This window comes from Lampetra fluviatilis, chromosome 47, assembly GCF_964198595.1.
Source record: "Lampetra fluviatilis chromosome 47, kcLamFluv1.1, whole genome shotgun sequence".
In the NCBI taxonomy this organism is placed as follows: Eukaryota; Metazoa; Chordata; class Hyperoartia; order Petromyzontiformes; family Petromyzontidae; genus Lampetra; species Lampetra fluviatilis.
The window spans coordinates 6214390-6229845 of record NC_136321.1 but is presented as its reverse complement, the minus strand read 5'-3'; the positions used below and the strand labels follow the sequence as shown (position 1 = coordinate 6229845).

At 43.9% G+C, this 15456-nt stretch overlaps 1 protein-coding gene across 2 annotated transcripts in view; it reads right to left on the bottom strand.

The window, feature by feature from the left end:
• Positions 1–15456, bottom strand: part of ARL13B (ARF like GTPase 13B) — a 48138-nt gene that overhangs the window by 8614 nt on the left and 24068 nt on the right. For both annotated transcript variants that reach the window (XM_078877295.1, XM_078877296.1), the window contains exons 5-7: positions 5997–6102; positions 2188–2390; positions 1440–1551 (exon numbers count right to left, since the gene is read on the bottom strand). In XM_078877295.1, the coding sequence (XP_078733421.1) occupies positions 1440–1551; positions 2188–2390; positions 5997–6102 (421 nt within the window). The remainder of the gene's footprint in view (positions 1–1439; positions 1552–2187; positions 2391–5996; positions 6103–15456) is intronic.

Sequence of the window (15456 nt, the reverse complement as noted above, 5' to 3'; positions counted from 1 at the left end):
CACACTTGATTTATATAGCTATAAAATAGCTTTAATAAGGAATTGTTATACAAGGTGCAGCCCTGTAATTACTTGCTCAGAGACCTCTAGAGAGGATATTTAGCCTACTCTAGTACGCTGGTCAGTCGCCTTGGAAACAGGTGGGAGCACCTATCATTTGTATTATTTTTTATTTTACCAGGTAAGGCCCACTGTTTCAAAAGCGACCTGGCCACAACTGATAGCTCAACGAAGTGGCTGATCGTGTGCAAAATACTCAAAACGCATGTTTCTAAATGTGGAGGGAAAGATCCACGCGACCATGGGGGGAGAGAGAGAACCCGCAAACTCCAAATATACAGTAGGCATCAGGGTCGGGATCGAACCCACAAACTGCTGTATATCAGGCGAGGTAGTTACCCTAAGCTCCAAATTAAGTATGAGGTAGTTACCATCTCCACGGGGAAAGAGAGAGGGAGACGCGCAAACTACAAATATACAGCAGGCAACGTCAAAGTCGGGATTGAACCCACGACCTGCTGTATACCAGGCGAGGTAGTCAACATCTAGCCACCGTGGCACCCCAATTTATTGCGCAGCACGCCGTGACCTGCTGGGTGGACAGAGGTGGTGGGGGCGATTATTTAAAGAACCCTGCACCACAGTTTTAATTGCCGCACCGGGAGATCAAAGCTGCAAACTCTGGGTTGCAAGTGCAGTTTGCTAACCATTACGCCATGACAGCATAGTTGCTATAAGGATTAATGAACAAGAAATGTTCTCCTTTCTCTGAGTGACATCTATAGACTTGGGGGGGGGGAAACCCAATTAACATTTTGGCACATTCTACTTGTAGATCAATTTAAATGCAGATTAACAGGAGGCAGATTACATAGAGGTGTTCGGTTAAACAGAGCTGACTGTAATGTGAGTTTTGTGATGCTCAAACGAGCTACTACAGCTTGTCTAAATGTAGCTCATCAAGCAGCTGGTCGGCATATAGAGATTTACATTCATCAATTAATATCGATTTGTCTCCGAGTTTTTTCCGGGTACTCGGGTCTCCTCCCACACGAAGCCAAATGCTCAGGAATGGAATCGGCCAAACATCCTCAGTGCAGGACCCTTCCCAAAAAGTCATGGGCCTTGAGAGAGTCAGTGAGACCTTCTTAAATACAGACGTTACATAATGAGCACGATTATTGCGCTCATTGATCGAATTGGGCGCGTATGAATGTATGATTTTCAATCGGTGGCAATTCCATGCGAACAAATTTGCTTCCGGGGCGATTTGTGCACAAGACGGAACACCTACGGCAGCACAAACAAGACCGTACGGACGTGACGGTGCAAGAAACGAGACGCACGGTACAATTAATTGAATTGCGGGCAGGGGGTTTGGCAAGGGTAACCATTCCATAGCTAGAAACCACAAAAGCAAGTTGATATAGCTCGGTCACCTGGGCGATGACGTTCTCAATCGGCTGGAAGGGGTTTTCCATCACCTCATTGCCCTCGTCCCCCATCACAGATTTCCCCTGTCTCTCCGCCTCTTCGCGTTCTTGCTGGTCCCTGAGTACAGCACACACGCCACTGCTCGTTCACACAGAGCCCCAGCTCCTGCACACGAGCCGATTTAATCGCTCCGTGTCCACGGTTGATGTCCTCTCAGGCGCGTTCCCTTGTTTGGCTAACACTCCACTGTTAGTTGAAAAATAAGAATAATTGTAATCAGTGTGTGTGTGTGTGTGTGCTACATGCTCTGACATTACCTGCTATGACATTAACGATATAGAACAAAACCTGAGACGTTTGCAAAGATGTACGAAAAGATGCATGCTTGGGATTAAGATGGAATGAGCAACACATGAAATCGAGAACATACGCAGCTTAATGAGATCATCCATAGTATTAATAAAAGTAAGTGGCCTTTGGAAGGACATGTCGCGAGAAGGGATGACGGACCATGGCTAAGAATAATAACGGGGTAGCAGCCAATGAATGGAGCGCATCCAAAATGATGTCCACGTAGGCGACGGATCGATGAAGCCAGCTCGTGTGCAGCTTCTGGGCGGAATTGTTGCATCGCAAAATCGTGAGAGGTGGCTTGAGGAGGACTTCATCCAACAGACAACCAATCATGGCCGCTACTGCTGACGATGATGATGATTATCAATAATAATGATGATCACCGCAAGCGCCACCCACCTCTCCTGGCGAACCCGCAGGACCCTTTCCCTGCGCTCTTTGCGCTGGGCGGCCTCCTGCGCGCGCTGAGCGGCCGTGTCGCGCTCCACACGCTCCTTGAGCTCGGCGTAGTCGTGGTTGATGGTGCGCAGGATCCAGTGCAGCCCGGTCACGATGGCGCGATCCTGCTTCTTGCCGCTGCCAACCACGGCCGAACACGTCTCCTGCCGTGGACGAATTCCCGGTACGTGTGTGAGACCGTTGGTTTCGCTCGCTCGTGGAGCACTGCTACTATAACCAGAAGACAAGTTCTCCATAGCAATGCGTCACAACCCAGAGGACAGAACACCACCAGAAGCTGCTCAGATTCATCTTCCAGAAGAAGAGCCGCTGCTCTATTTAAAGCAGCTCGTTCATAATCATTTTCTGGAAGATGGTAATCCTTATTACCATATTCTCCACAAAACACAGTTCTTTTCATAATTATGCCAACATTTGGTGGTGGCTTTCACTTTCTAGAGCATCTTAAAGTCCAGATAATACGAGCACTACTACCACTGTTGAAACCGTGTAGCTACCAAATGTCCTGGTTTGGCCGGGAATGTCCTGGATTTTTAGAAAAGGCTGTCTTGGTGTTGCAAAGCTTCACTGCAAAATTTTGACTTAAAACTTTCGTGACTGCAGGAATTAATATTCTTGGTTCTTTCGGTAAAGTCACATATTATTTTCAAAATTAATTTTTTTTAATTTTTTTATTTTATTTAGCTTCAGTGCAAGTTAGGATTCTGTCCCCTGTTTAACATTGCCTTGCCTTCTGCGCAGGGGCGCAATGACCTATAACACTTTTAACTTATTTTTCTGTTGATTCGGGCCATCCTGTGGCCGATTGCGCCCCTATGCGTCGCATAACGCTGCCATGTACCTCCCCTCCCCCCCCATAGTTGCGCCCCTGATCCTGCTCAAATCAAAGAGCAGAGCTACCCAACTAGTGGGTGTATTTAGCAGGGGAGCAAAGCAGGGCTTGTGAGCAATGGACAAGGGCCAACATCAGAAAGACGGAGGGAGTGGGCCACCTACTGTGGTGGGTGGCGATAGCGGTTGAGCGGTTGTGGTTGGGCCTGACAAGTTGAGCTTCCCGGAAACATAGTAACTACTACAACGAAGCACATCCTTTTCTTAGAATCAAGTAAGAGCGAATGCAAGCTGTGCAACGTTGTGAAAGTACAGGCTTTTTACCGCGCGTACATTTTTCTTTAACTTAACAATGCTTAACAAGGGAAGTATTTACCGTCTCAAATAATTTTACTTTTCAAACTTAAGCTTCGGTACCAATTCAAGCGTAAGTACATTTGCACACATGCACATCAACTATTTAGATCTTTCTTCTTGGTTCTTTCGGTAAAGTCACGTAGAAGGGAAGTAATAAAATAATAAAAATAAAACATAATAAAACAATTCTCACGACGTTTCGGCTACAACGCAAGCAGCCGTCTTCAGGTGAAGACGGCTGCTTGCGTTGTAGCCGAAATAATTTTATTACTTCCCTTCTACGTGACTTTACCGAAAGAACCAAGAAGATGAATCCCTGCAGTCACGAAAGCTTTAAATCGAAATTTATTTAGATCTTCTTGGTTCTTTCGGTAAAGTCACGTAGAAGGGAAATAATAAAATAATAAAAATAAAACAATAAAATACAATTCTCACGACGTTTCGGCCACAACGCAAGCAGCCGTCCTCAGGTGAAGAACAGGGCTGTCGGAAAGACAGCGTCCGAACAGCCCTGTTCTTCACCTGAGGACGGCTTTCGGAAAGACAGCGTCCGAACAGCCCTGTTCTTATTTAGATGACTTACATTTCAGTTTCTCACATTTTTTTTCATAGCTGACCATTAGTTTCTGCATTGACTAATTTCAGCAAAGTTCCTTATCAGCACGATGGCTTTTGCAGTCAGGAAGTCCGTGCAACAGAAGAAACCGCAAGCATTGCCCTACTGTGAAACTAACATTAACCAAAGGGAACTTATTTGGACACAGCAATTATATTATGGGTAAGAGCATATCCAAGACATTTTTTGACTTTCTCATCGGCCCAATAGTTTTTCAGACCATTATTACATAGTAGCATTTGTTGAAGCAAAAACACTGTAAACAAATTTCAACCTGCCTGGGTCTCATCAGCAAGTCATGCTGGTTCAAGAAAATGCAGCTGAATTCGCAGATGTTATTGGCAACAGCACATCATGTATGTACGTAACTCTGGGCTAGTATCGCACCTTTAAGAATGGGACACACATCTGAGTTCATAAGTCCATGCATTCCGAGGCTGCTCCTGTCACCACAGTGCAGTGAGTGATAGGTGCGTCCGTAAACACACGAAATCTCTTGGTGTACTTACCCTTTCCTCATTGCCGTTAATGATCATCTGCTCTTTACTGCTGTGAGTCAGTGACTGCGATCATTTGCATGAGAGTGATAATGATGATTTGAATGAAATCCTTTGGACTTTTAAACACTTGGTTCCAACAAATCCCAGATTTATAATGCACCAAATAGCACTTATATTATCAGGGCATGCAAGTGGTAAAATAATGTTCGGCCAGTCAACCGACGTCAAAATCCCCTCCGCCTCATTCCCCCCCCCGCCGCCTCCCCCATGACCACTCCAATAAGCATAACCAATCGTCAGCTCGGCTGGGTTAGAGGAAACCAATACAGTCTGGGGGGGGGGTAAATGCACTTCCCCAACGCGGCAAGCGAGACGGCGGGTCCGCACGCGCTCTCGTAACAACGTGCTCTTGGCCGTCAAGACGTTCCGCTAGCGGAAAGTGCATCGGGTGCGTTACGTTACGCGCAGTCCGGATCCACGAGATAGAAACACCGTGAGAGGCAGGAGAACGGAGAAGCCTCTCTGAAGGTACGTCTTCGTTTATCGTTGAGTTATATTTAAAACTACACAATGTTATCTGTCATCTGGTTACACTAAATATGCGGGAGGCATGTTCTGTGTTCGTCGCTTAACATAAAACCACACCAAGCCTGAATGGCACAGTCTCCTTTCTCGACTGTACATTATTTCTTCTACCATTGACCCAAGTGATGTTCGTTTTCAATTTACCAAATATATTGTACAGTCCGTTTGTCAATCCGCTGCTGGCTGATAACCCCACCACGCGGAGCGGGTCATTAGGCGTTATTTTCACAATACTTCACCACAATCGTCAGTGTGGATTTATGGAGTGGATCATCGACTTGGGAGCATAGAAGTACAGCACAGCACTGGTTTTTTCTGCACTACCCTCTATTGTGTGCAGTGCAGAATAATAATTTACATATAGGGGCCTTGACTTAAGGAAGTTGCCTATAAATGTATGCACGTATGTTGAACTTCTTTTACATCGTACGTAGCCAACCGTGTTAATCGTAAGTGCTTAATTAAAAAATATTTCCATTGATTGTTGACGAACAAAGCCCTGTAAGTGCAGTGTGTGGTGGTTAACCATCCGAGCACTATCCAGGCTCAACCGCAACATGGCTTCAGAGATCTGATGAAATCCAGTACATTCCGGGTGATTTGTTCAAAGGCAATTCACAAGTTGCAGGCAGCGATATCAAGTGTTTAGGCTAGGGAGAGCAAAGCGGGGGTAGAGCTGAGTGTGGGCGATCTGGCTTTAGGGGCACCCAAGGACACGCAGATCCAAACATCGTGACGAACACAGTGACGAAGGCAGCTGGCAACAATTTGGCAATGAGAAGCGTTCAAACGGCAAACACGAAGTCCAACCACGGCTCAACCAGGGCGCGCTTTTCGGGCCCTTTGGCTACGGCACTCACGATGTGACAGATGCACTTGTTCTCGTTGACGAGCTGCTCCAGCGAGAGGTGCTCAATCACTTCCGCTGCACCCAGGGCGCCGACTTTGTCCTGTTTGTTGGCCAGCCTGAAGAGTACGAAAGGGGGCGGGGTGGTGGTGGAAGGAAGCACTAGGAACTCAACTGTAGCTCGTGCATCGAATGTAAAACACGCTGTAAACGCAAAGCAGCGCTTACGACACTTTAAGAATGCGCGTAACAAAAAATAACCGTGTTGTGTAAAAACCCTCACGATGGGCCCTGTTGGGACAAGCGTTGTGAGCAAAAGGCAAAGGTGCAGCCCTGCAAATTACACGCTCATGCCGATGTTGTCAGAAGAGGCGCCGGCACTACTGTGAGCTCTCGAGATGACTGTGGCCTACTCCTCCACGCTGGCCAGATGTCTTGGGAAATGTGGGAGTACCCACAATTTACCCCACCGCATGGGCCATGAAAATTTACCAACTGTAATTGTACCTACGTGCACAGGCAGAAGTGGGGGGCGATTTAAGAAACTTGCCCTGAGCTTCAGCTGCGGTGCCGGCAGATTTAATCGAACCGGCGACATCTGGATAGCAAGCCACGTGTGCTAACCATTACACCACGGGAGCAATCATTAAACTGTGGTGTACTTACTTACAAAAACAGATGCTGGCTATAGTGCTGCCACATTACTTACATCAAATGCAAAGCGGTATGTAAAAACACTGAAAAGGATACAAACAAAATAGTGCAACACCGTGCCACGTAATAATCCCATACCAAGCCACCCCCATATACTAAGACGGCTAGGGGTGAGGTCTGGAGCAGAAATGGCCAGAGCCTTGCTCAGCTGCCTTTGTGCTACCAGCGTTGGTCATGACCAGTGCAGCAGGTATTTCTTTTGTAAGCTGCATTCACCTCGGGGAAGACTGACCTAGAGGTCAGGCAGTGTTTTATCCTTCACCGTCTTGCCTGCCTGCTTTCTGATTAATTAGCACGATTCAAGAGTCACAATTCCAGAAATGCTTTAGTCCCCTTTGTATAATTTCAACCGCGCCGCCTATTTAATAAAAAAAATTCTTTGCTTCTCGTTCATTACATTTCCCCTAAAGGTAATGTTTGCATATAATTTGAATGAATTGCAAATAATTCTGGTCCTACGCACAAGATTTGGTGCACGTATTTTTTGCCTTTAATATTGGTGAGTAACGATTTAATTGTTAAATCCACTCCTATTCTCACGACATGTCAGACAAATCTTGCAGATTACGTGCATGAGTGTTGATGGAGCCAGAGTATACAATGCTTATGAAAAGACAAGTGTGTGAAATACAAACTGAGCACCCCTTTTGTCTTTTCCCAATAATAATAATCAAAACCATTGCACTTTAATTTTATATATCAGGCATTCATGCTAGTAGCATCCCATAACACTGTACAGTAATTATATATAAAGGACCAAATCCCATATACAGCCACCACTACCAAGCAAATGAAAACCCTACTAGCAAGGAAAAGAAAAAAAGGAATAAACAAATTAAGAAATGGCACCAAAACAAGAAACACAAGAACAGGATAATTATCACAACAAAGACATTAGTCCATTCGCTCTACACATCCCAGACCACAATCCCAACTTCTCAACCAAGCCAGGAAAACATCACAGGAGGGGCAATCGGTGGAGTGCCAAATAGTTGTGAATAAAGTTATTCAAGTAGTTTTTATAAGCGTCATATCATGATACAAAATCATACATTCGGAACTCTTCCAGAAGCGTATACGGTACTCCATGTTTTAGATTTCATGGACCTACTTTTGAAAAAACGTTAAGTTATCTTTTTATTCACACACCTAGGGGGGGCACACTTTTATACAGCCCGTGACGGTGAGAAATATTTTGTTTCCAAATTCTCACAACTGGAATTTTTCCACATTAAGCGAAACAAAAATCTAATTAAATGTGATATTTTATTTGCGGAAGCCATATTGACTGACCTGAGACCATTAACTCACTGCACTTGAGAACTCGGTTTTCACTAACCATCGAACAACGGCGGCCACCGCATCGCACACTTTCAGATGCGCTTCTGCGGCCACCTGGAACGCTCTTCCTTTCCGATATTAGGAAGCCACTGGAGCTAAGCACTTTAAAATCATGTAGGCTGAAAACTCATTTCTTCAGAACTGCTTTTTGTGATTATTTTGGTGTCCTTCCCCCGCACCTCCGATTAGTACTGTAGGCTACGTACAGTGCGAAAGAAGTTCAATATACATACAGATACACATAATCACAGGTAGTTGAAAACCATATTTAAACAAAAGATCTCAGCGGCGCCGGCTTAATGTCTGTGACCCCTCAGGCACAGGACCAATTCTCATCTCCACACACAATTTCCATCACACCAGCTCCGGTTAGTAAAGAGCGAGACAATGATATGCACGAATAATGGCAGGAGAGTAAAACAGAAACAACGAGCTGTTCGATAAAGGTCACAGTTTCAAAAACAATTCCGTTATTTTGCGGAAATTATTAGGTGTTTTTTTTCTCTTTCCACCAGACCCTCGCTCGCTCGGCAGTTCGGGGGACTGGTCTGCGCGCTAATTCCGTTTTCAATATACGGCGAAGGCTATCCGGGTGCAGCAAGCCCAACACCTGCCCCGCCGTATCTGGATATCGTACATATTAACAAAAAAACCCATGCGTCATGTTTAAAAAAAAACAGAAAAACTTGCCACGAGTTTCGATATGGATTATTTCAGCAATGCATACGTGTGCATGCTGCAAAAGGGACACATTTAGAAATGTTGCGTAAACAAAACAATCCAGTGCTTTATGTATGCACGTTGAACTTCTTTCGCACCGTGCGTAGCCAACCGTGTGAATCGGAAGTGTGGGGCAAGGACAACAAAGTAAACACAAAAAGCAGTTCTAAAGAATGCTGACATAACACGTTTACATTGTTATGTGCCTTGCCACTAAGCTTGACACAACCCATATCTGTGCCTTCAAGTATACCAAGTTATTTGCAAGTGTTATACATTGTTGTCTGTTACAAAGCTAACCATATATTATTGTGCATATCTAACCATATTGATGCATGGTTAGTTATACACAACAATTTAAAGCACCGAATCTCAAGACATATACAATATAAATAAACATTGACATGAATAATATTGGATATGAATGACATCTTCTTGGTTCTTTCGGTAAAGTCACATAGAAGGTAATAATAAAATAATGAAAATAAAACATAAGAAAATGCAATTCTCACGACGTTTCGGCCACAACGCAAGCAGCCGTCCTCAGGTGAAGAACAGGTCTGTCAGAAAGACAGAAACGTCGTGAGAATTGTATTTTATTATGTTTTATTTTTATTATTTTATTATTACCTTCTACGTGACTTTACCGAAAGAACCAAGAAGATGAATCCCTGCAGTCACGAAAGCTTTAAATCAAGATTTATAATATAACGTGTCCAAACCCTTTGTCATTCGACTGCTGGAGGATAATGGCCTCTCACGCTGCATTGGCCAATGGGCGTTATTTAACCATACTTCATCCCCCTGGCTCGTTCAGGTTGGTCAATGAGGGGGTGGGTCGGACGTCACTCGCTATGGATATTAACCATCGCAGGCAGGGGTGGGGAACCTTTTTTCTGCCAAGGGCTATTTGTATATTTATAACATCATTCGCGGGCCATACAAAATTATCAACTTAAAAATTAGCCTGTTATATTTGGTCAAACATTTCATTAACTCACTCCTAATGTGATGGCTGGAACTGCGTGTCTTTGGTGAGGCGTGTGATGTTAGCTGGTAGTGATGTTGCTACTCGCAACTGCTTTTCCAGGTTTGCTCCTAGATTTATTAAATTTCGATTCTCGCCTGCGGTTGCCTTGGCAGGGCCAGGCCAAATGATTTTGTGGGCCTCATACGGCCCGCGGGCCGGACATTCCCTACCCCTGGTCGCAGAAATTGAACTCAGGCCGCCCGAGTGCGCTAACCACTGAGCCACAGTTCCACCCCATTTAGGTACTGTATGACACTAAATATAGCAGTGAGTTGGACTGTGGCATTGCAGGGCCGTGATACCTGGTGACAACATAGGGAGGCCTCTATCTAGAGTAGATAGACAATGGCTGATCACCATGGTGATGATAATGACCATCTCTATCCGCTGACAGACATGGTAACATTTACACATTGCTTATGTTAATGTAAAATGCGCTTTTGGCGGGCGCAACTCTTCCTCCCGATATTAGAAAGCCACTGAAGCTACGCACCTTTTAAATCATGTAGATTGAAAACTCATTTCTTTAAAACTGCTTTTTGTGTTTAGTTTGTCCTTACCCCACACCTCTGATTAGCACGGTTGGCTACGTACGATGCGAAAGAAGTTCAAAATACATACAAAGATAGTTAATGTGCTTCTTATCACCTCTTAGACTGTTGCTCCGTTTAATCTCACCTCCAGTTCATGCTCTGTGCTGTGAACCCAGACACTTGAGTTGGACTCTCAGTCTTGTCTAACATCAGCGACCCGTGATATCTGAAGTGGTACTGGGTGCACTACTTCATCAATGCACACTGACTATTGTGGTGAAGTATAGTCAAACAATCCCCATGACTGACAGCATGGAGAGGCCTTATTCAGCAGTCAATTGACAAATAATTAATAATTATTATAATCTTCATTATTATCCCACCTTTAGGTGTGGGCTGGTGGTGAAACTGCATTACATGGCCATTGGTCATAAAGGTCAAAAGAGTAATTTTAAAACTATTTTGAAACCCATTTTGCGGGCGACGCTATAACAAAGCAAACGCATTTTTCTGGCCCCAAAGCTCCCAACTCAAACTGATCACTTGGGAATGGTCCTCTGTACCGTTAAATAAACATCTCTCCTAACAACAGCCACCTATTACTATTAATATTGTTACGCTTGTTTAGCCAGCAAAGACTCTCTGAGTCTCAAAATACTTTTTTTGCTGTAGGTGAAGATGTGGGTATGTGTAATCCCGTTTGTGTAATTTGCAGGTATATTTTCAGCACTGGTATGTTTGGTCAATATAATGAATATTGTATGTTTTTTTTTGAGCTATGGAAGGAAACCGGAGAACCCAGAGGGAACCCATGCAGAACAGTTGGAGAACATACACATTCCATATAGAGAGACGCCTGAGTCGGGAATGAGACCCAGGCAAATTCTTGCTCTGACAGACACGGGTTACCCACTGCGCCGCCCATGTGGGTACGCCTCGGCAGACCACATTCCACTTCTATCTCAAATGTATCCACCCTTTTTTTTATCCTTTGTCAATCCACTGCTGGAAGAACGTCTTCCCACGCCATGTCGATCATGGGAGTTTATTTGATCAGACTTCACGGCGCTGGTCAGTGCGGGTCGGTAAAGCTTTGGGGACCGAGGCCAGTTCAGATATTACTCGCCACCCATGTTAGCCATGGCCGCGAATCAATTTCAGGTTTCCAGGTGCACAGTGCAGTGTGCTAACCACTGCACCACCACTCCTCTCAGCCGTCTGTCTTCACGCTGCATTTGCTTTTGCTATGAGCACAAATAAAACGATGGCGTCGGTATCATCATAAATGTACGTTTCTATGATGTGTCAACAAAGAATAATCCCAAATCCACACGGGGCGAGCAGGTAACTGTGGGATTATGTTTCAGCAACTGACTTTACTAGGCCATACGAAGTGATCTTATTGGGGAGCTTTATGCTGTAGGCAACGGCTATATAAATACAGCTAGCAGAGAAATGTGCTATACTGTGCATAGCTGAGCCGTTGACAAAGAGCGTCTTACACAACAGAAACGAAAACCAGTTTTCTTTGTTTATGTTGACTCCCTTTCAAGGCATCACAATCACCTGCTACGTTTGCGTGCGAAGCTTAGTGCTTTGCTACGACTGTTCATGCCCTACAGCACAATTTGGCGAACAAGCCTTTGAGAGGTGTATGGTCAAACTGGTCAGGGGAAGGACCTGATCTTGGGATGATGTTTGGATTGCCGGAATCACGCTTGGAACCTGCGAAGCCACAATCCACGATGCATGCATGAGACGGATTGTTATAGGCTGCTACTGCAGAACTATGTGGTGGGCAGCAGAGGGCAGTGCAGCGAAATCCGTTGCCCGAGTGTACTGGTGTGCTGCTAATAGCTCAGTAGGCTTCAACGGGTAAAATAAAAAGTAGTTCGGTTTTATGTGTGAATATGTTAAGTGATTTATCTTCTTGGTTCTTTCGGTAAAGTCACGTAGAAGGGAAGAAATAAAATAATAAAAATAAAACATAATAAAATAATTCTCACGACTTTTCGGCCACAACGCAAGCAGCCGTCCTCAGGTGAAGACCAGGTCTGACGCTGTCTCCCCGACAGACCTGTTCTTCACCTGAGGACGGCTGCTTGCGTTGTGGCCGAAACGTCGTGAGAATTATTTTATTATGTTTTATTTTTATTATTTTATTACTTCCCTTCTACGTGACTTTACCGAAAGAACCAAGAAGATAAATCCCTGCAGTCACGAAAGCTTTAAATGGAAATGCTAAGTGATTTGTTTACCTTTTCTATACTTTGCACTCCGATTGTAACGTTCTGACCTGCTCCTACTGGACATCTGTGAAAAATAGCTTTATAGCTCATTAGATTCCTCCTCCAGTATAAACAAATATTCAGATTCGGATTGTATGCAACCAGCCTTCAATGGGTCAAATAACCCCCAAGACCCACTCAGCATGGGGAGGTCCCTAACCCAACAGTGGAATGACAAACGAGTTATATATGTCCATGCTTAATAATCCTCGTGACTCATTCGAGAATAATATCGCTGTGGGGAGATGGACTAATTTTTGTCATTATCCAATGGCATACAATGGGGTTTGTGTGGCTTTCAATGTATAACATTTGCCTATGTCTGCCAACATAACAGCATCGTCATCCATGATCGATCCACCGCTGGATGAAGGCTTTTCCCCAGCCGTTGGCATCTCTCACGCGATGTAACAATCCTACTAACTCGCACACCAGCTGATTGTGTCGCTCCATCTCCACGGTGGACGTATTTGCGTGTTATTCCCATCATTGGCCGCCGTTCCATCATTACACCAGCACTGTACTATTTTATACGTAACGTAACATCATTGGCTTAATAGGGATCAATCTGCTCATGGCAGATGGGTGCTAATGTGAAAAAGAGAATGGGCTGAAGTACATCCACACTAATCAATACAAACGTCTTGTGAATCTAAGTGAATACTCAGCAGCAATATAACATTCGTCAACACGGGCAATATCTACCAAGCCAATGTAACGTGTAAACGCTGAATATATATTGAACACATATATAATCTAACGTAGTGTACGTTTAATTCAGGCAGTAAACAATGTAATACTTCTAAAGTAATTAATTAATTGCAAGTTTCTGATTATAAAAATGAGAAAAATAAACAAAATCTACATTCACAAGTTCGGTATATATCTTAATATTGATGCAATGTCGAAGTACATTCATGAGACTTTCCCCATCCACTGTTGGACATTGGACTACCAGTGTTACCAAACCCTGGCTGGTTTTGTCAGATAAAAGCCTAATGTGATCACCTGATTTTATCGCAGCATCATCATTATCATCATTCCATCACCGCTTTTATCGGTCATGTTTAATCTCTCCTAGCAACATGTTCTGCCTAGGTCTGCATCGTGTACGTATTATTCGTGATCATGAGCGTGTGAGTGACGTCAATTCTACCCATGTTCCAGAAGGGTCAGCATGCTGACATTTAGCGGAGAGATGTTAGAAAATTAAATAAGCAGACAATACGTCTTCATCTCATATCCATCTCTCCACATGAACGTATATCGTTCGGAATCAATCAGCTGCACGGCCTTCTGGGACCGCATATTTTTAGCAGCACCCATCCAAGACAAGCAAAACTCTGGATCGGTTTTGACACGTAGTGTCTCATCAGCGGAGTTGTCCGCTTATTTATTTAGCTATTTATATTCTCCCCAATGACACAAAAAAAGATAAACGTCTATTCTTTATTGTAGGAAAAAACACAAAATTATATATTTTTTTCGACTTGGGGCACCCCCAAAGAGTTGCAGTACGAAGGTGAATTGCATCATTAGACCTCCTTTGCCAGTACCACAATATAATAATAGGGGTTTTCCACTTTTTCTGGCAACAAAACTGAAACCTTTTTAGAGGGAATCATGTCTGCATTAACTGCAATACTTGTAGTCAAAATGCATACAAAAAACACACTCTGATAATATATGCATTGTCCTTGAAACTGATTGGTCCACACCAGAGACGGCTTTCTTTTGAGCCTCGTCTCAATTGGTGCTAGACCAGAGGACGCCAAAAGGCGTACAGCCCAAAGACAATGCACTATCAAAGTAATGAGGGCTCGGGGTAAGCATCTCCATCATTAGACCTCCTTTGCCAGTACCAAAATATAATAATAGGGGTTTCCCCCCTTTTTTCTGGCAACAAAACTGAAACCTTTTTACAAGGAATCATGTGTGCATTAACCACTATATTTGTGGTCAAAATGCAAACAAAGAAGGTGAATTCGTTTCTCACTGGGTAGGGTAAACAGAACGGTGTGCACTGCTTTAAGTCTCGTGCTAACTACTTACAAATGTAAGATTTGCTTCAGTGGTGAACCGAGACATTTGCCTCCTTTGATCCCGCTATATACCCAGTAGCAGTTGAAGTCCACAATCAGTAAATCGTATACATGTAGACAAACAACCGCATGTCTTCACTGGGTTCTCAATGCGGTGTTACGCTTGAATATGTTCTGTTTATTTAAGTTAAAATGGTTTGCAAAACCAAATACGAGGATAAAAAAAATCCCCCTTAATGTTTAAAGACAATCTAATTTTGCCACAGGAAACACGAAGGATAAATCATTATTTATATTAATCAAATAATTTCTCAAATTTCTAATTGTAAAAAAAAACAGATATTGCTCGAGGTTCCATATCAAACAATCATAGCAAACGCTGCTTGTGTCATCTCTCTTAAACACAAACTGATGGCTTATGGGTGAGGCTATATGGAGGAGTAGATCTAATATTAAATTATTTCTGCCATTTGGCTGGAAAACCTACTGAACGTGGATATGTGCGGTGGTGAAAAAAAACCGACTTATCGGCACACAGCACGCAAATGGCAGTGTCATTAAACATAACAAAAAAAACACAGTCGGAAAATGGACTTGTGGAAGAACCAGTTTGGCTGCAAAAATGTTCCTGCCCAGGGCAGCTAACAATGGGAACCATGCAACCTGTGTTTACCCACTCGCTCTTACGTACTTCCCCTGCACTGCCAAACCAAACCATCCAGCAAAGAGAGATAGCCGGCTGACGCCCCACCTCAGTTATATCCCCGACGCCGTTTGCAGCACGACGTCTCTGAGACTCGGTCGG